This window comes from Oncorhynchus mykiss, chromosome 16 (assembly GCF_057628025.1).
Source record: "Oncorhynchus mykiss isolate SJ-2025 chromosome 16, ASM5762802v1, whole genome shotgun sequence".
NCBI classification, from domain to species: Eukaryota; Metazoa; Chordata; class Actinopteri; order Salmoniformes; family Salmonidae; genus Oncorhynchus; species Oncorhynchus mykiss.
Genome location: NC_143037.1, coordinates 71,388,270 through 71,408,407, shown reverse-complemented (window position 1 = coordinate 71,408,407; position 20,138 = coordinate 71,388,270). Strand labels below are relative to the sequence as shown.

Below are 20,138 nucleotides of genomic sequence, written 5' to 3'. Positions count from 1 at the left end.
GGTCACAGGGATATAAAGGGATGAAAAGAGGGGAAGAGGGTAAGGGCCTCAGAAGATAACAAAAGGAGGTGGAATACAGTCGTGAAAAGACAGAATTTACACATTAAAGACATGTAGATAAGCTATATTAAGATTTCTGTTGACGTTTTTTAATTTGCATTTGCACGTACAAACCAGTGCAGCATAGTCCACAATATCTCAAACTCGAATGCAATATCTGCCATTCAAAGATACTACCGTTTACATGTATTAGAAATATTTACTTGGTATTCGTATGTTGTTTTTGAAGAATGTAATGAACATCAGTTGACTGTCTGACATATAAAAGGATGTTAAGTGAGCGAGCCGTATATACAAGTCTTTCTGGTATAGTGTTGTTGTCATGGTACTGATCTCAGTATTAGGGGCCTTGACTGAGCCTGCAGTCAAGGGCTTTGAATTCTCCTATTGAGAGGAAAACACATCAACGAGATGAAATCTAGATTAAGGTCACACACTGCAGCTCAAATGGTTTGGGGGACAAAAACAATAATATCTGCTACCTACTCCACGGGAAATATAGTGGCACTAGATTAGAACAATGTTGCAATATAGATGTACCAATGAACAAAGTCAAGCCTTTTTCCTGTTGCTGATGTCCTTTTCAGTGTGAGGGGTGTCATCAAAAGAGCATCTGACTGATGTCGTCAACGGAGGTGATTGCACTGCGGTTCGTTCTGTTGGGATTTGGTTTAGCCAGATCTAATGACATAATATGTAGTCCCACCTGAGGAGGCAGTACTGGTTCTCTCTCTCTCATTCTGTATCTCTCCATCTTTTGATCTCTCCACGTTATACCTACGAGTTAATTGATCGTTTTTCTCTTGTTCTGTCTTGTTTGTTTTTTTCTCCTCCTGTAGCAGTGAGAGCTTAGGTAAGCTCCTCCACGACCTGTTCTGCCGCAACACAACTCTACCCTTCTCCTCCAATCACCCCTGGACTACACCAGCCACGGAGTAACAGCAACAAGAGATCGCCGTGGGAGAGTCAGAGTTCTGCTCCTGGAATACAAACAAGTCCTGTCTCTATAACACTCCTCCTGCATTTCTAATCCACCGACTCTGATGACGAAGGGGGAAAAAAGTTTGCTTTCACCTCTGGCGAACAGTTTTGCCTGCAGTGCTGAAAAGGCGTTGTGTTTCCAGCTCATTTGTTTGTTTAATGATGTCTCAACTGAACTAACACGTAGACCTAGTGTGCTGTTCAGGAATACGTAGGTACCTTGTAATTGAGCAACAAGGCCCAGAGTTCCGGAGTGTTCAGAGTGTGTCCGAGATGGATACACACAAATCCTAAGAGGAAGATACACCTGTGAAGGCTGTGCAGAAGCTGACGGGGGGGTTTCCTCTGATAGAGCCTCCTCATTCTGTAAACACACCAGGGGATCTCATTTGAGATATCTGTGTGTCCGCTCTCTCCGAGTCGACAAACTACTCCCTGCATTCTCATCATAGCTGTTTTAGATGGACTCAGACTCCAGTAGCCTCGCACCAGCGTGTCTCTAAGGATCTCTCTACATCTACCCATACCTGTCTTTTCCTGTCTCCCCCCCTCTATCTTTTTAAAAACTTGTATCTCCCTCTTTTTTCACTTCTCTTCCCTATACCTTTTATTTACCTCTCCTTCCACAACACCCATTCCTGTCACGTACTCTCTCCGTTTAAATAATTAACAATGCTTGTGCGCCAATGACACTTTCTGTCAGTGTGATCCGATTCCTGAAAGTCCCAGTGGAAGCAGTGACCTTTGGAGTGGGTCGTGCTGCTGGTGTGTGGGTCGTGCTGTTCCAGATCTCTACCTCCCCCCTGGACCTCCTGGCCTGGCCCTGACTGTAAATGTCACAGCGCTGGCTGTCCACGGCTGAATCTTCCACAGGGTCAGAGGCCTGGCTGTTTTCTCTTCTTCTACACAGGCCAGGTATCTCTGTGGGAGCCTCGCTGTGTCCAAGTGGGACAGACGGTACTCTTCAGCCCCAGTTGACCGTTGACAGCTGCCTTCTGGGATTTAGCGTTTTGGTCTGATTAGAAAGATTCTGTCTGACCCCGAGAGCTTGTTCCCATTATACTCAAGAGTTTTCATTTAAAGACTTTGTTTGGTTTTTCTTCGTTTTGTCATTACCCTCTTCACCCGATTCATATAGTAGCTGGAGCCCATGATAATTGCCTTTGGCTGAGAACGTGATCACAGGTTCATTTTACTCCCCAGTTTTATGATCTTACTCAATCTCCCACTTGACAATAACGTTTCACAGGGATTATGCATAAAGCCAGGCACACCTTTTAAGTGTGTTCGCCACAGGAAGCCTTCACAAAACATATTCCTCCCTGGAGAGTAGCACACACTAATCAACTGCAGTGATTTTTAACCAAAATAAAAAGCCCTTGGATGGAGTGAATACAGGGAAAGAAAGGGCAGATGGTCCCCTGCACTAAAAGATCAGTAATAAATGAATAAATCATTTGGTGGAGTGGAGTGGAGGCATCTGGCAGATTGCTGAGGTAGTCCCTCCCCCTCTCTCTCTCTGTCACACTCTCTCTCTCTCTGTCATACTCCCTCTATCTCTATCTCTCTCTCTCTCTCTCTCTCTGTCACACTCCCTCTCTCTCTCTCTGTCCCTCCCCCCGTCTATCTCTCTGTCCCTCCCTCTCTCTCTCTCTCTCTCTCTCTCTCTTTCTCTCTTTCACGCCCTCTCTCGTTTCAGACAGGGCATCATGTAGCAGCGCAGCAAGAAAGGAGGCTGTTCCGCAGTGCCCCTGCTTCTGTCTTTGTTGTTTTTGTTTGTCTGTTTTTTATCCCCCCGCCCCACCCCATCCGTGTTGTAATGACCCACCACCACTGCCAGCCTCAGGAGAGATGCCTGTACTTGAGATGGCAGTGAGCCCTGTCAAGTCCCTGTACTGGGAGGTGTTCCCCCCCATGTCCTCATGCAGGGTCTACTGCACCCCTGTGTTCCACGGTGGCCTGCTCTATGTTCTGGGAGGATGCAATGAAACAGGCCTGCCTTTAGATACTGCTGAGGTGCTGGACATAGAGAGCCAGACATGGACCCAGCTTCCTCCGCTCCCTACAGCCCGGGCGGGGGCGTCGGCGGTGGCCCTGGGGGGTCAGGTGATGGTGATGGGGGGCATGGACCTCCAGCAGAGCCCCCTGTCCTCCGTGGAGGTCTACAACCCTGACGAGGGCAAGTGGGAGAGGAGGGCCAGCCTGGGACAGCCCTCCATGGGCATCACTTCTATAGAGAAAGGTAAGAGTCCACCTTATACGGTACTGTACGACTGCTGCAACAGGATAATACAAAATCAGATTGAGAGCCTAAAACCCCCACTTAACAAATAGGATAAGGAATTATCTTCAGTACTGGAAAAAGCTCTCCACAGCATTGTTAAAGAGATACTGCGCGATGCTACCGTAGACTTCTGTAGACTTCCAGTCATTGCTCTAACGCTAGTTAGCATTGTCTCGCGACACAACTTCTAACTTGCTTCATACCGCACACGGAGACATACAAATGGTATCCACGAGTTCATCTAACCCTGGGTGTGTAGAACTTCTGATTCGACAATACCTTCTAACCAATGGCCCACTACACAATGTATGTAGAACTTCTGATTCGACAATACCTTCTAGCCAATGGCCCACTACACAATGTATGTAGTAGAACTTCCAGAATCTCCCAGTATTCCTTTAAGCTTTCTCAGGAGCAGATTTCTGTTAATTTCTAATTGACTAGAGTGTTACTAAGATCTTTAAGATTGTAGTGCATAGTCAGGAGCTTCCGTTTTCTCAAGCTGTAGAAGATTGCCTCATCCTGATTAAGTAACCATACTGGATAGACAAAAAGTCTTTTTTTTTAGATCTCCCCAAGGCCTGGTAGTTCTCAGGTGATGAATGTTATACAGTTTGAACAGCCCCTGGAGAGAGAGAAGATATGTGGCTGTTTAGCTTCGAGTGTTTCTCTGCAGTTTTCCTTGTTGCTTTCTGTTTACGTACATGATCAGCTTCCGTTCTGAGATGGTGAGTACACTACTTAGCAGACGGCTGCAATACAATGACCTTTCATGGTCATAGTACTGAGCGATAGTACTGGTGATAGAAAACAGCAGGCGAAGCACCAGTGTTGTTTTCGTTTGGTTTTCTGTTTCAGTTTGTTTCTACACAGCTGTCTGAACATACTAATAATGTAAGCCTTTGGTTTTCAAAAGTATCCCTGGGTAGGAAAGAGAGTGAAGCCACGGTTAAACACGGTCCTTCGTCTTTCTCCACAGACATTAGATGCTGGTCTGTTTAATTCCTTGTCTGTGATACACTCCATCTTGGTTTTTTATCTTGTGTTTTTCTTCTTTTTTTCAAACTTTTTTTTTTTGTATTACATTGTTATTGATTACTGCATTGTTGAAAATAGTATTTGAAATAAGTATTTGAAAATACTTTCAAATATTATGCTATTTATATACTTTTAAATACTTCCAATAGAAGTAGTTGATTTGGGCCACATTATTTTAAGAATATTAAAATACACATAAAATAAGTATTTGAAATAACTAATAATCCAACCCAGGTCTGGTTAAATGTTAAAACATCCACTTCAATAGTGTTTTAATAGAGTTCTTCTCCATGTCACTGTTACATCTTACTGTGTGTCAGAGCAATAAGGCCTGAAAGTGGTGTGTGTGTGTGTGTGTGTGTGTGTGTGTGTGTGTGTGTGTGTGTGTGTGTGTGTGTGTGTGTGTGATGTGTATAATAAGCAGAGCTGAGGCTCTGACCTGTGCTCTAAGCTTCCCAACATCTCAACTTCTCCCAATGATGCTTCCTGATGGCTCTCTCACTCTCTGGCAGATGATTGGCTGGGGGCTCGTGAGGCCAGCCCCTCCCTCGACCCTCCAGAACATCATGCACAATACACAGCTGTATCACCCCCTCTCCCCCCCTCCTCTCACCTTCCACAGTTTTTTTTCATCTTGATTTATTTTCAAGCGAGCATTGCTGTTGCTTGGCAACAACTGGGTGTAAGTTTGTTTTTTTAGATGTGAGTCAGCAAGATTGTGTGTGTGTTGGAGGCGAAGAGCCACCCAGGGAGCAAAAGTTACAACAGCATTGTATTTAGAGTGACAGTGGTTGCGTCGCCTTGCCAACCTGTGACTACCTCCTCTTCTGTTGCTGTCAGGGCCCTTTGTTTCACGCCATCATGCGACATGCCTGGATTTGAACCTTTTTATTTAAAGCTTTTTCATCAAACTTCCCCTTATCTTTTTTATGTCAGATGGTCCAGCTCCATCCTGAGACAATCGCTTTCATGTTTGATGTAATTCTCATTTCTGGAAAAGGCTTAAAATACAGGATACTATCTTGCCGTGTCACAGTGATTGTGCAGAAAACATGGCCCTACTTATAGCTGGTGCTGCATCAGCTGCAGTGAACGCTGAAGACGGGGGTTAGGCCCTTTTCTACTCTCTTCCTGTTGTTCTACACATTTTTGACATGGGGTGGAGATAAATTGTTATTTTAAAGCTAATTTCATGCAATTCTACACATTTTGTCATGATTTATGCCATGTCAATATGATATCTGAGTGAGAATGACTAACAAAATCAATGGGGCCCCCTGGAGGTCAGGGCCCCCTGGAGGTCAGGGCCCCCTGTAGGTCAGGGCCCCCTGGAGGTCAGGGCCCCCTGGAGGTTAGGGCCCCCTGGAGGTTAGGGCCCCCTGGAGGTTAGGGCTCGTGCAGTATTCGGCCATGACTACCAGCTTAGAGACCTGGCTAGACTAACTACCATTGAGTGACTGTCAGTAACAAGAAAAATACTGCTGAAGCACAAACAAATGTTGAAATGGCACCTGGTTTATTCTACTCTTTATGCTCTCCTTAGTTGAGTTCCTAAAATGTTTATTATTCCTATTTATTTCTTGTTGGCCGGGGGGCTCTCTAGCAGCTGAGGGCCCTAAGCGACCGCTTGTGTTGCTTATGCCTGGAACCGCCCCTGGGCTTAAGTTTTTTTTTATTGTGGCTGTTTCCTTTCTACTTCATATGAGCCTCATTTCTAAGATTATTCCAAACACTGGCTGTAGTGTTTTGATGAACTGTCATGCCTTCCCTATTGGCCGGCCTGCTACTAGCCTGATTAAAAAGCAGTTTCACAGTGCTGTCGTCCCACCAGGTTATATTTCCACCATGTTTTAGAACTTCCTCTGGCAATTACTGCAAAGCACTTGGCTCACTTATATAGTCTGTTATGTCCTAGTTTGGTGGCACCACGCTTTGGTCCTTGCTAGCTAGATTATTTATTATGCTAAGCAGGTAGGGTCTCAAACACTTTGTATGATATGCTAAAAGGCTGTTTTTTGGGGGTCAATCTGAACACATGATTTAAGTTTGGGTCGATCTGAACATATTGTCTTGATGGCTTGTTTCGTATGTGTTCTGCAGCTCCTTTACAGTGCCACTGTTGTGTGAATAACAACAACACCCAAATATGTGAGATAGAAAATGGCGTGGTTTCTCTAAGACAGAGAACTGCGTTGTTGGCCCTGTGTTGTTGGCCACCCTCCAGTCTGTCAGATGGCAGACAGACAGACACTGCAGGACACTGCAGGACATGAAGCCACTGTGGCAGTGTCCCCAGTGTCCCCTGTGTCCCCTGGGACACTCATGAATACAACAAAAAGATTGTAATGAATTAATATTTTGAAGATCTTTATATCTTACAGCCTGAAAACACTGATCTCATAACTACGTTTTTAATAAGAACAGCAGGACTTTTAAGGCATACTTCCTAATATGCAGAAATACAGTCATATACACTGAGTTTACAAAACATTAGGAACACCTTCCTAATATTGAGTTGCGTCACTTTTGCCCTCAGAACAGCCTCAAGTTCGTCGAGCCATGGACTCTACATTGTGTCTAAAACACACACACACACACACACACACACACACACACACACACACACACACACACACACACACACACACATGAATGAAACGCAGTGAGGCCTCTTTGGTGATGTGCATTATGGTAGGATGCTTGAGCGTACACTGTCGAGAGGTAAACCTCTGACCACAGCCTTTTGTTCATTTGTCCAGGTGTCAGACAACTGAAGCAGACTCCTTTGGTCTTCAAAAAGACTCATTTATCTTGATGTGTGTGTGTGGGGGGGGGGGGGGGGGGGGGGGGGGGGGGGGGTTTGATGATGTGAGGCCTGAGGCAATTGTCTCTTCAGCCTAATAGTAAGTCTGCCACTGTGTAGGTTGAAACACTGATATATTTATGGCTGAATTTGCAGGAAAGATGATGTATAACTGATGATGTAATCTCGTCCTCTCAGTGAGAGCTATTGTGGAATGACCCTGTGATCTTGCTGTGCAGCGCCCCCCCCCCCCCCCTCACCCCTGTGACCTTGCTGAGTGCCCCCTCCCCTGTTATCTTGCTGAGTGACCTCCCCCTCCACCCCTTTCCCCTGTGATCTTGCTGTGAGCGTCAGTGTTTTTGATTGAACATGGGGATCAGTGAATAGGAAAGCGTTACACACGGGCCGTTTTTGGGGCTTTCAGAATTGTCTGTGTGCCTGCAGCAGTAATTGAGCCAGTTTAGGTTCGCATCGGAGCTCATTGTCTCTATCTCAGTAGTGTCTTCTCCTCTCTATCCCAGTAATGTTTCCTCCTCTCTATCCTCCTCTCTATCCTCCTCTCTATCCTCCTCTCTATCCTCCTCTCTATCCCAGTAGTGTCTCCTCCTCTCTATCCCAGTAGTGTCTCCTCCTCTCTATCCCAGTAATGTTTCCTCCTCTCTATCCTCCTCCCTATCCTCCTCTCTATCCTCCTCTCTATCCTCCTCTCTATCCTCCTCCCTATCCTCCTCTCTATCCCAGTAGTGTCTCCTCCTCTCTATCCCAGTAGTGTCTCCTCCTCTCTATCCCAGTAATGTTTCCTCCTCTCTATCCTCCTCCCTATCCTCCTCCCTATCCTCCTCTCTATCCTCCTCTCTATCCTCCTCCCTATCCTCCTCTCTATCCTCCTCTCTATCCTCCTCTCTATCCTCCTCTCTATCCTCCTCTCTATCTCAGTAGTGTCTTCTCCTCTCTATCCCAGTAATGTTTCCTCCTCTCTATCCTCCTCTCTATCCTCCTCTCTATCCTCCTCCCTATCCTCCTCTCTATCCTCCTCTCTATCCTCCTCTCTATCCTCCTCTCTATCCTCCTCCCTATCCTCCTCTCTATCCTCCTCTCTATCCTCCTCTCTATCCTCCTCTCTATCCTCCTCTCTATCCTCCTCTCTATCTCAGTAGTGTCTTCTCCTTTCTATCCCAGTAATGTTTCCTCCTCTCTATCCTCCTCTCTATCCTCCTCTCTATCCTCCTCTCTATCCTCCTCCCTATCCTCCTCTCTATCCTCCTCTCTATCCTCCTCTCTATCCCAGTAATGTTTCCTCCTCTCTATCCTCCTCTCTATCCTCCTCTCTATCCTCCTCTCTATCCTCCTCTCTATCCTCCTCTCTATCCCAGTAGTGTCTTCTCCTCTCTATCCCAGTAATGTTTCCTCCTCTCTATCCTCCTCTCTATCCTCCTCTCTATCCTCCTCCCTATCCTCCTCTCTATCCTCCTCTCTATCCTCCTCTCTATCCTCCTCTCTATCCTCCTCTCTATCCCAGTAGTGTCTCCTCCTCTCTATCCCAGTAGTGTTTCCTCCTCTCTATCCCAGTAGTGTCTCCTCCTCTCTATCCCAGTAGTGTCTCCTCCTCTCTATCCCAGTAATGTTTCCTCCTCTCTATCCTCCTCTCTATCCTCCTCTCTATCCTCCTCCCTATCCTCCTCTCTATCCTCCTCTCTATCCTCCTCTCTATCCTCCTCCCTATCCTCCTCTCTATCCTCCTCTCTATCCTCCTCTCTATCCTCCTCTCTATCCTCCTCCCTATCCTCCTCCCTATCCTCCTCTCTATCCTCCTCTCTATCCTCCTCCCTATCCTCCTCTCTATCCTCCTCTCTATCCTCCTCCCTATCCTCCTCTCTATCCTCCTCTCTATCCTCCTCCCTATCCTCCTCCCTATCCTCCTCTCTATCCTCCTCTCTATCCTCCTCCCTATCCTCCTCCCTATCCTCCTCTCTATCCTCCTCTCTATCCTCCTCCCTATCCTCCTCTCTATCCTCCTCTTATCCTCCTCTCTATCCTCCTCTCTATCCTCCTCCCTATCCTCCTCTCTATCCTCCTCTCTGTCCTCCTCTCTATCCTCCTCTCTATCCTCCTCCCTATCCTCCTCCCTATCCTCCTCTCTATCCTCCTCTTTATCCTCCTCCCTATCCTCCTCTCTATCCTCCTCTCTATCCTCCTCTCTATCCCAGTAGTGTCTCCTCCTCTCTATCCCAGTAATGTTTCCTCCTCTCTATCCTCCTCTCTATCCTCCTCCCTATCCTCCTCCCTATCCTCCTCTCTGTCCTCCTCTCTATCCTCCTCCCTATCCTCCTCTCTATCCTCCTCTCTATCCTCCTCTTTATCCTCCTCTCTATCCTCCTCTCTATCCCAGTAGTGTCTCCTCCTCTCTATCCCAGTAGTGTCTCCTCCTCTCTATCCCAGTAGTGTTTCCTCCTCTCTATCCCAGTAATGTTTCCTCCTCTCTATCCCCTACCCCACCGCCCGCCCTCCGCCCACCCTCCTCCCGCCCTTCTCCCGCCCTCCTCCCATGTGTGATAATCTGTCTGTACACCAGACCTTAATAGGAAAAATGTTGATGTATGCTGCTGAAGCATAATGCCTGCTATTCTGGGAGACACAGTACAGCCCATGTGATTTAAGTATTTTTTTTTCACAGCTTCTGAAACCTGATCCTCTGTGCTTAAAAACTTGTAAAATCACATAACTTTGGCAATTAAATAATGCTCTCTTTAGATTAGGTTGGATTTTAATTAAATACAAAGTCAGAGGTCTCCAGACAGTGAAGTCTCCCTCTTTATCTTGTCTGTAGGGGCTGGCTGCCCTATCCTGACACACACTCACACTCCCAGCAAAGCTACTTATATTATGGTAGAAACCCCAGGGCTTTACTGTGGCTGATGTGATGCTCAGGGAGAGAGCAAATAAACCCACCACAAAGAGAAAGTTTGCTAGTGAAGTATCTTAAGAGGGAGTGTGTGTGTGTGTGTGTGTGTGTGTGTGTGTGTGTGTGTGTGTGTGTGTGTGTGTGTGTGTGTGTGTGTGTGTGTGTGTGTGTGTGTGTGTGTGTGTGTGTGTGTGTGTGTGTGTGTGTGTGTGTGTGTGTGTGTGTGTGTGTGGCTGATGCTTTGCACTGCAGCTTCTCAAGCTCATTTCCCTTTCCGGATGGGATGTTTCCTTCACCCAGGAGAGAGGAGGGGTGGGGGGGATTTGGATGCCTGTGCCGTGCCTCTGCACTGTGGACTAGACAGCCTTAACCTTAGCACGAGGCAGGGATACTGTATCGTCTGGGGTGGGAAGGAGCGCCAAGCTGACAGAATCACATTGTTTAACCTCCACATTCACAGTGGCTTACACAGCCTCCTCTCTATCTAGGGATATGAATTACCCTTATCTAAAATCAGAGCCTAATAGAATAATATCCAGTAGGTAATAGAACATTACATTCTCAGAGGCAGTTTCAGATCGTAGCTGAAGTACACCTTCACTCTACACTAGCTACTGTTTTCCGACAAGAAACCAGTCTATTTAACAACTACTGGAACCCCCCCCCCCAGACCCATTCGTCTCCTCTGGCTATTTCACTAGATGAGGTCAAGCTATTTTCTTAAGGGCATCTTCACAGCACAGTGTCACTGAGACATTTTATACAGTCTCGTACTGACTCGTCCACACCTTATGCACACACAATGCTTATCAATTTTGCTGACTGACAGGATTCTGTTGTGCGTTCATAATGTATGTGATGTCACCCATAACGTATGTGATGTCACCCATAACGTATGTGTGGCACCCATAATGAGGGGGGGGGGGGGGGGGGAATACCATTACTATTACCATAATACGATCATCAAGTATAGATAGCATAGATGTATGTAATGCCATAACTAAACTATTGGAAGGCATGAGTCAGGCCAGGAGTTCTAGGAGTCAGGCCAGGAGTTCTAGGAGTCAGGCCAGGAGTTATAGGAGCCGGGCCATGAGTTCTAGGAGTCAGCCCAGGAGTTCTAGGAGTCAGGCCAGGAGTTCTAGGAGTCAGGCCAGGAGTTCTAGGAGTCAGGCCAGGAGTTCTAGGAGTCATGCCAGGAGTTCTAGGAGTCAGGCCAGGAGTTCTAGGAGCCAGGCCAGGAGTTCTAGGAGCCAGGCCAGGAGTTCTAGGAGTCAGGCCAGGAGTTCTAGGAGTCAGACCAGGAGTTTTAGGAGTCAGGCCAGGAGTTCTAGGAGTCAGGCCAGGAGTTCTAGGAGTCAGGCCAGGAGTTTTAGGAGTCAGGCCAGGAGTTCTAGGAGTCAGGCCAGGAGTTCTAGGAGTCAGGCCAGGAGTTCTAGGAGCCAGGCCAGGAGTTCTAGGAGCCAGGCCAGGAGTTCTATGAGCCTGAGTGAGCTAACAAAAGCGTGAGGATGTTATAGTCCATGGTTAACTCTTACCCTACGAGGTCCTAACCCACTATCACACATTATTATGAAATAGACACAAATTGCTTATTGGAACATTGTGACAGGCACACGAAAAAGTCATTTGTTTTCATGTGCAGTAGGATATTTTTGTTTCACAGTACATTTCAATCACAGATAAAGTGGTAGTGTCACGCCCTGACCTTAGATAACCATTTTATTTCTCTATTTGGTTAGGTCAGGATGTGATGTGGGGTGGGCATTCTATTTTTTGTTTTCTAGGTTTCTTTATTTCTATGTTTTGTATTTCTTTGGTTTGGCCAGGTATGGTTCTCAATCAGGGACAGCTGACTATCGTTGTCTCTGATTGGGAATCATACTTAGGCAGCCCTTTTCCCCCTCCTTTCAGTGTGGGTAGTTAACGTTGTTTGTGGCCCTGTAAGCTTCACGGTTGTTGTTTTGTTGGCGACATTATAAAATAAAATAAAATGTACGCTCACCACGCTGTACTTTGTTCCACTTCTTTTGACGGCCGTGACAGGTAGTGTGTTGGAGGTTCAAAACTTGATGTTTTTCTTTTCTACCTGATGATGATTTGCACACATTGCACCCGTCCCAGGTCTAAATCAGTCCCCGATTAGAAACTAGGAACAATGAAAGAATGCAGTGGAACTTTGAGCTCCAGAGTTTGATGGTTATAGTCCCTCCTGGATTCTGCAAATGCAACTTTTTTTTTTTTGCATAATCAACCATTTTCTGCATATTATGCGAGGGCTTGTAAATTTGACCAATTGCAGTATTTCCTCATAAAATCATTGCAATGTAATCGCATAAAACTGATCCATCAACGCAGTACAAAAATAGGACTCACAATTTCAACCACCGACAAATTGGAACAAAATCGTAGCATATTGCCATGAAAAAATGTCAGAATTGCTGCAGCAAAATTAAGCATTTTTATCTGCACATATCACGAAAGATACCAGCGAAATCCTAGAGGGACTGGGGTACTGGTGCTGTAAAAAATAATCTTAAAGGAGTTATAAACCATAAAATAAATCCTAAGGAACAAGGTTTTGAAGTGTCTGACCTATATCTGAGAGATATCAGAAATCTCTAGGGTGTACATTTATACTATAAATCTATCATTCATGACATGTATGGGTGCTAAAACTGGCTTCTCAAGGTTCTCTGCATCACATAGACTTTATGATCTGCCATTTATTCATATGTTATTTAATGTGGTTCTATGGGCTATGGCATTTAAAGCCAAATTCAATGTTTATATATATATATATATATATATATATATATATATATTTTAGGGCGTTCACTCACTTACTGCTGTACAATGTAGAGAAAAATGGGGCAACTCAGAGGGTGCTACGAACGTGGTTTTCTTTACTCTATGTCATTATAAATTACATATAATTAAACATTGGATTGTTCTCTACAATATTATTACCTTAATATATTTGTACATGACAGTGTTGATGAAATAAGAACGTTTAATTTGCTGTGACCGTTGCTAGTATAGACTGCGCCGCTCTCGGTTGTATCTCGACCATGTTTGCTGTTGTGAGGTGATACCATTTGTAGGTGTTTTCTGCCGGTTTGACCAATCAAAATCAGCTTGATACTTTTGTCGTTTTCCCTCCAGATCCTTGGCTTTCATTGCCTGTAACCGCGATCAATCTACGTTGAGAGGGACCGTTTCTATGGCGATTTAAAGGGAATACGAAACAGGAACAGGAGGGTGGGTATTGAAATTCCGTCTCATCTTTGGAAATAAATATATATTTCGTTTTGTATACAGCGGCTTTAATTTCGAAAAAGCCCATGTTTTCACTCAAAAACCTGCACTCAAAAACTTGCAGCTGTATCTTTCCAGAAGCAGGAATGAGGATCACTGCTTTAAAGTAGGATCCATGGATGATTTATAGGTTTAGTAAAGGCATCAGGTAGCCTAGCGATTAAGAGCCAGTAACCAAAAAGTGGAATCGCTGCCTGTGTCCTTGAGCAAGGCACTTTAGGGTAATTGCATCCTGTAAGTGACTCTGGATAAGAGGCTTCCTGTTGACTGGCAGTTGGATGTTTGGATGTTTCTTATGTCCCATGTGAGGTATTCCCTCTCACACGCGTGTTCTCTCTCTCTCTCTCTCTATCCACCATCCCCCATCCACCATCCCCATCCACATCCACCATCCACCATCCCCCATCCACCATCCACCATCCACCATCCACCATCCCCATCCACCATCCACCATCCCCATCCACCATCCACCATCCCCCATCCACCATCCACCATCCACCATCCCCATCTACCATCCCCATCCACCATCCCCCATCCACCATCCCCATCCACCATCCACCATCCCCCATCCACCATCTCCATCCACCATCCACCATCCACCATCCCCATCCACCATCCCCATCCACCATCCACCATCCCCCATCCACCATCCCTCATCTACCATCCCCATCCACCATCCCCCATCTACCATCCTCATCCACCATCCCCATCCACCATCCACCATCCACCATCCACCATCCCCATCCACCATCCACCATCCCCATCCCCATCCCCCATCCCCATCCACCATCCCCCATCCACCATCCACCATCCACCATCCCATCCCCCATCCACCATCCCCATCCACCATCCCCCATCTACCTCCACCATCCACCATCCCCATCCACCATCCACCATCCCCATCCCCATCCACCATCCCCATCCACCATCCACCATCCCCATCCCCATCCCCATCCACCATCCCCCATCCACCATCCACCATCCCCATCCCCATCCACCATCCACCATCCACCATCCACCATCCCGATCCACCATCCCCCATCCACCATCCCCATCCACCATCCACCATCCACCACCCCCCATCCACCATCCACCATCCCCATCCCCATCCACCATCCCCGTCCATCATCCCCATCCACCATCCCCATCCACCATCCACCATCCACCATCCACCATCCACCATCCACCATCCACCATCCCCATCCACCATCCCCAACCACCATCCCCATCCACCATCCACCATTTCCTTTTTGGAAATGCCTGGAATATCCGAGATTAGGGTTGAGGGGTTGGCAGGGTAGGTCTGGTATATCTGAGATGAGGGGTGAAGGGTTGGCAGGATAGGTCTGGTATATCTGAGATGAGGGGTTGGCAGGATAGGTCTGGTATATCTGAGATGAAGGGTTGGCAGGATAGGTCTGGTATATCTGAGATGAGGGGTTGGCAGGATAGGTCTGGTATATCTGAGATGAGGGGTTGGCAGGATAGGTCTGGTATATCTGAGATGAGGGGTGAGGGGTTGGCAGGTTAGGTCTGGTATATCTGAGATGAGGGGTTGGCAGGGTAGGTCTGGTATATCTGAGATGAGGGGTGAGGGGTGAGGGGTTGGCAGGGTAGGTCTGGTATATCTGAGATGAGGGGTTGGCAGGATAGGTCTGGTATATCTGGGATGAGGGGTTGGCAGGGTAGTTCTGGTATATCTGAGATGAGGGGTTGGCAGGGTAGGTCTGGTAAATCTGAGATGAGGGGTGAGGGGTTGGCAGGGTAGGTCTGGTATATCTGAGATGAGGGGTGAGGGGTTGGCAGGGTAGGTCTGGTATATCTGAGATGAGGGGTGAGGGGTGAGGGGTTGGCAGGGTAGGTCTGGTATATCTGAGATGAGGGGTTGGCAGGATAGGTCTGGTATATCTGAGATGAGGGGTTGGCAGGGTAGTTCTGGTATATCTGAGATGAGGGGTTGGCAGGGTAGGTCTGGTATATTTGAGATGATGGGTTGGCAGGGTAGGTCTAGTATATCTGAGATGAGGGGTGAGGGGTTGGCAGGGTAGGTCTGGTATATCTGAGATGAGGGGTGAGTGGTGAGGGGTTGGCAGGGCAGGTCTGGTATATCTGAGATGAGGGGTGAGGGGTTGGCAGGGTAGGTCTGGTATATCTGAGATGAGGAGTTGGCAGGGTAGGTCTGGTATATCTGAGATGAGGGGTTGGCAGGTTAGGTCTGGTATATCTGAGATGAGGGGTGAGGGGTGAGGGGTTGGCAAGGTAGGTCTGGGATATCTCAGATGAAGGGTTGGCAGAGTAGGTCTGGTATATCTGAGATGAGGGGTGAGGGGTTGGCAGGGTAGGTCTGGTATATCTGAGATGAAGGGTTGGCAGGGTAGGTCTGGTATATCTGAGATGAAGGGTTGGCAGGGTAGGTCTGGTATATCTGAGATGAAGGGTTGGCAGGTTAGGTCTGGTATATCTGAGATGAAGGGTTGGCAGGGTATTATGTTAGTATGTGTTAGTATGCATAGGAGATGTTGATATCATAGGTAAATGTAGATGTGTAACAAAGGCATTTACTGGCAGTGCTAGTAAATATATACACGACTACATAATCCAGAGATTGTCCTGAAAATGTATATTTGGATCTGGCGGCAAGATGGAGTGTTTACTGCAGAGCTGGGTATTACTGTAAAGCACATGTGGTAATTTACAGCCATCAGTGTTTACAGCCATCAATTTACATGGTCCACTGAGAAGTTCTGTAAATGGAATGATTACTGTCACGCCCTGACCTTAGAGAGCCTTTTATTCTCTATTTGGTTTGGTCGGGGTGTGACTTAGGGTGGGTACTCTAGTCTTTGAATGTCTATGTTGGCCTGGTATGGTGCCCAATCAGAGGCAGCTGTCCACTGTTGTCTCTGATTGTGGATCATATTTAGGCAGCCTTTTTTCCCACTGGGTTTTTGTGGGATCTTGTTTTTGTGTGGTGCCTGTGATCACTCCATTACTTCACGTTTAGTTTGTTTCTGTATTGTTTTGGTGAGTTTCATTTATTAAACATGTGGAACTCTACGCACGCTGCGCCTGGGTCCATTTATTCCAACGATCGTGACAACAAGACTGTGTGAAGTCTACAGCGAGAGGTTTCGCCCATGAGAAGCTCATCAAATGAATAATGTATTAGTTATCTATGGTGAAAGATAAACCCACAGCAATACATTATAATCCCTCATGGATATACAGGTGTATGTTGAACCATCTATCTTCCTCTCTGTGAGAAGTAATGCCAAGCAGCTATTCTCTCCAGACAGAGAGAAGCTTTGGAATTTGTCCTCATTGATTCTATTTGTTTGGGCCACCGCTGAGATGTAGTAGCTCGAGTGCGGAACGACATGGCTGAAGTTCCTTGTGTTGCTGCCAGTTCAATCAGCTCGGAGAGCACCAAGCCCTGAGCTGCTGCACTGGTTTACCACCATGTTAATAGCCTCTTCCTAACAATTAAAACTATAATTGAAACGTTTATAATTAAATTAATCATGCGCTCCCGCAGTCAACACTTTCGGGCCAGGCTAGAAAGGATGGTATTAATGACCCCTTAGACTCTTCAATATTAAAATCCGGGCCTCAAAACCAGTTCCACTGCTTTTTAACCTGTTCTTCCCATCTAATCAAGGACTGATTTAGACCTGAGATACCAGGTGGGTGCAATTTATTACCAGGTGGAACAGAAAATCGGCCCTTAAGACCTCAAGGGTATTATATTCATTTCCCTGCCAGACCAATAATTTAATATAATCTAGTACCTCTGAGTTCTGTAGATTATTAGTGCTCCAGTGACTAGTCCGTATTGACCAACCACTCCAATCTTGACTTTACTCATTACTGACCAGCACCACAGAAGCCTTGGTGGACATGAGCAGGGCCCGGTTTCCCAAAAGTATTTTAAGGCTAAATGAATTTTTAGAACCTTCGTTGGAGCTTCGCTAAATCTCTGAGCTGTTTCCCAAAACCATCATTATTAACGTTGTACTTGAAAAGGTATACAAAATTGAGCACACATCCATGCAATCTCCATAGACAAACATTCATAGTAGAATGACCTTACTGAAGAGCTTAGTGACTTTCATTGTAGCACCGTCATAGGATACCACCTTTCAGTTCGTCAAATTTCTGCCCTGCTAGAGCTGCACCAGTCAACTGTAAGTGCTGTTATTGTGAAGTGGAAACGTCTAGGAGCAACAATGGCTCAGCCACGAAGTGGTAGGCCACACAAGCTCAAAGAACGGGACCAGCAAGTGCTGAAGCGCGTCGCACGTAAAAATCATCTGTCCTTGGTTGCAACACTTAAAACCGAGTTCCAAACTGCCTCTGGAAACAACGTATGCACAATAACTCTTATTCGGGAGCTTCATGAAATGAGTTTCCATGGCCGGGCAGACGCACACAAGCCTAAGATCACCATGCTCAATGCCAAGCATCTGCTGGAGTGGTGTAAAGACAATCTGGGTTTTGCGGGAGAACGCTACCTGCACCAATGCAGTGCCACCTGTAAAGTTTGGTGGATGAGGAATAATGGTCTGGGGCTGTTTTCCATGGTTCGGGCTAGGCCCCTTAGTTCCAGTGAACGGAAATCTTAATGCTACAGCATACAATGGCTTTCTAGACAATTACGTGCTTTCAACTTTCTTTGTCACTTATTAACCTCCTCCAATAAATATTTTCCATTGTTTTCTGAATGTAGTTTTGTGAAAAGTCCTTGCTGCTTTTTCAAAACTTTACTATCGCAAATTCTTTGTGATCTGAGCATGATTCCGCGGGCCGTATTGAATCAAGTCGCGGGCTTCATATATAGCCCCTGGGCCGCCCATTGCCCAGGCCTGATCTAGTGGAAAGCCTTCCAAGAAGAATGGAGGCTGTTATAGCAGCAAAAGGGGGACCAACTCCATATTAATGCCCATGATTTGTGATGTAAGATGAGCAGGTGTCCACATACTTTTGTTCATGTAGTGTACTTTTACTCAAGTATGACAATTGGGTACTTTTTCCACCACTGCTATTTTTCTACTTGTAGGCTACCGTCTGTAATATGTCTCAATATATTTCATGGTGTGTAGCCTGACATGTGCACAATGGGTAAGCATTATTGGGTAAACATTATTGGTCAAGCATTATAATAAGTGGCCTCAATATTTGCAAACATATGTAGTAATATCTCTCTAGGAGCTGATCCGTCGTCAGTATTGTGGAATAATTCTAATGTTAAGAAAATATTTGAATGGAGAAAGCTGATCCGAGAGCAGCGCTCCTTTTATTTCCATCCTATGCAACCCATGCACCAACGACGCACTTAGCAACCGCTATTGGAGAACCGGGCCCAGATCAATGGCAGTCAGCCAGACACAGCCCAGGCCTTCAACTCCCTGCTCTCTTTTGATCATGAGTGATGAGCCGTGGTAGACCTCCTCTGCTCTGATCCAGGCTGTTTGATAAACTGCACACATGCTTTAATCAGGGACCAAGTCTTAGAGGCAGCACAAGACTGAAGACTGGCCTGTCAACTCTATCATCGTGCGTCTGGGGTACTTACTCATGTCATATCTCAAGTAAAAGTCTCAACTCTTGCTAAACATCTGTTGGATAAAATGTTCAGTGGAGACAGGTGGGAGGCGCTATAGAAGGACGGGCTCATGGAATTGGCTTGAATGGAATTGAATGGAATGCTATCAAACATATCGATACCACGTTTGACTCCGTTTCATATATTCCATTCCAGCCCTTACAACATTCCAGCCCTTCCATTCCAGCCCTTCCATTCTAGCCCTTCCATTCCAGCCCTTCCATTCCAGCCCTTCCATTCTAGCCATTACAACATTCTAGCCCTTCCATTCTAGCCCTTCCATTCTAGCCCTTCCATTCCAGCCCTTCCATTCCAGCCCTTCCATTCCAGCCCTTCCATTCTAGCCCTTCCATTCCAGCCCTTCCATTCTAGCCCTTCCATTCCAGCCCTTCCATTCTAGCCCTTCCATTCCAGCCCTTCCATTCTAGCCCTTCCATTCCAGCCCTTCCATTCTAGCCATTACAACATTCTAGCCCTTCCATTCTAGCCCTTCCATTCTAGCCCTTCCATTCCAGCCCTTCCATTCTAGCCATTACAACATTCCAGCCCTTTCATTCCAGCCCTTCCATTCTAGCCCTTCCATTCTAGCCCTTCCATTCTAGCCATTACAACATTCCAGCCCTTCCATTCTAGCCATTACAACATTCTAGCCCTTCCATTCTAGCCCTTCCATTCTAGCCCTTCCATTCCAGCCCTTCCATTCCAGCCCTTCCATTCCAGCCCTTCCATTCTAGCCCTTCCATTCCAGCCCTTCCATTCCAGCCCTTCCATTCTAGCCCTTCCATTCCAGCCCTTCCATTCTAGCCCTTCCATTCCAGCCCTTCCATTCTAGCCCTTCCATTCCAGCCCTTCCATTCTAGCCATTACAACATTCTAGCCCTTCCATTCTAGCCCTTCCATTCTAGCCATTACAACATTCTAGCCCTTCCATTCCAGCCCTTCCATTCTAGCCATTACAACATTCCAGCCCTTTCATTCCAGCCCTTCCATTCTAGCCCTTCCATTCTAGCCCTTCCATTCTAGCCATTACAACATTCCAGCCCTTCCATTCTAGCCATTACAACATTCCAGCCCTTCCATTCTAGCCATTACAACATTCCAGCCCTTCCATTCTAGCCATTACAACATTCCAGCCCTTCCATTCTAGCCA

The 20,138-nt window shown here is 46.4% G+C and overlaps 1 protein-coding gene across 1 annotated transcript in view; it reads left to right on the top strand.

The window, feature by feature from the left end:
- LOC110491167 (kelch domain-containing protein 8B) overlaps positions 1–20,138 on the top strand; it is a 189,518-nt gene that overhangs the window by 30,857 nt on the left and 138,523 nt on the right. The window contains exon 2 of the mRNA XM_036947644.2: positions 900–3,283. Within this exon, the coding sequence (XP_036803539.1) occupies positions 2,893–3,283 (391 nt within the window). The 5' untranslated portion in view covers positions 900–2,892. The remainder of the gene's footprint in view (positions 1–899; positions 3,284–20,138) is intronic.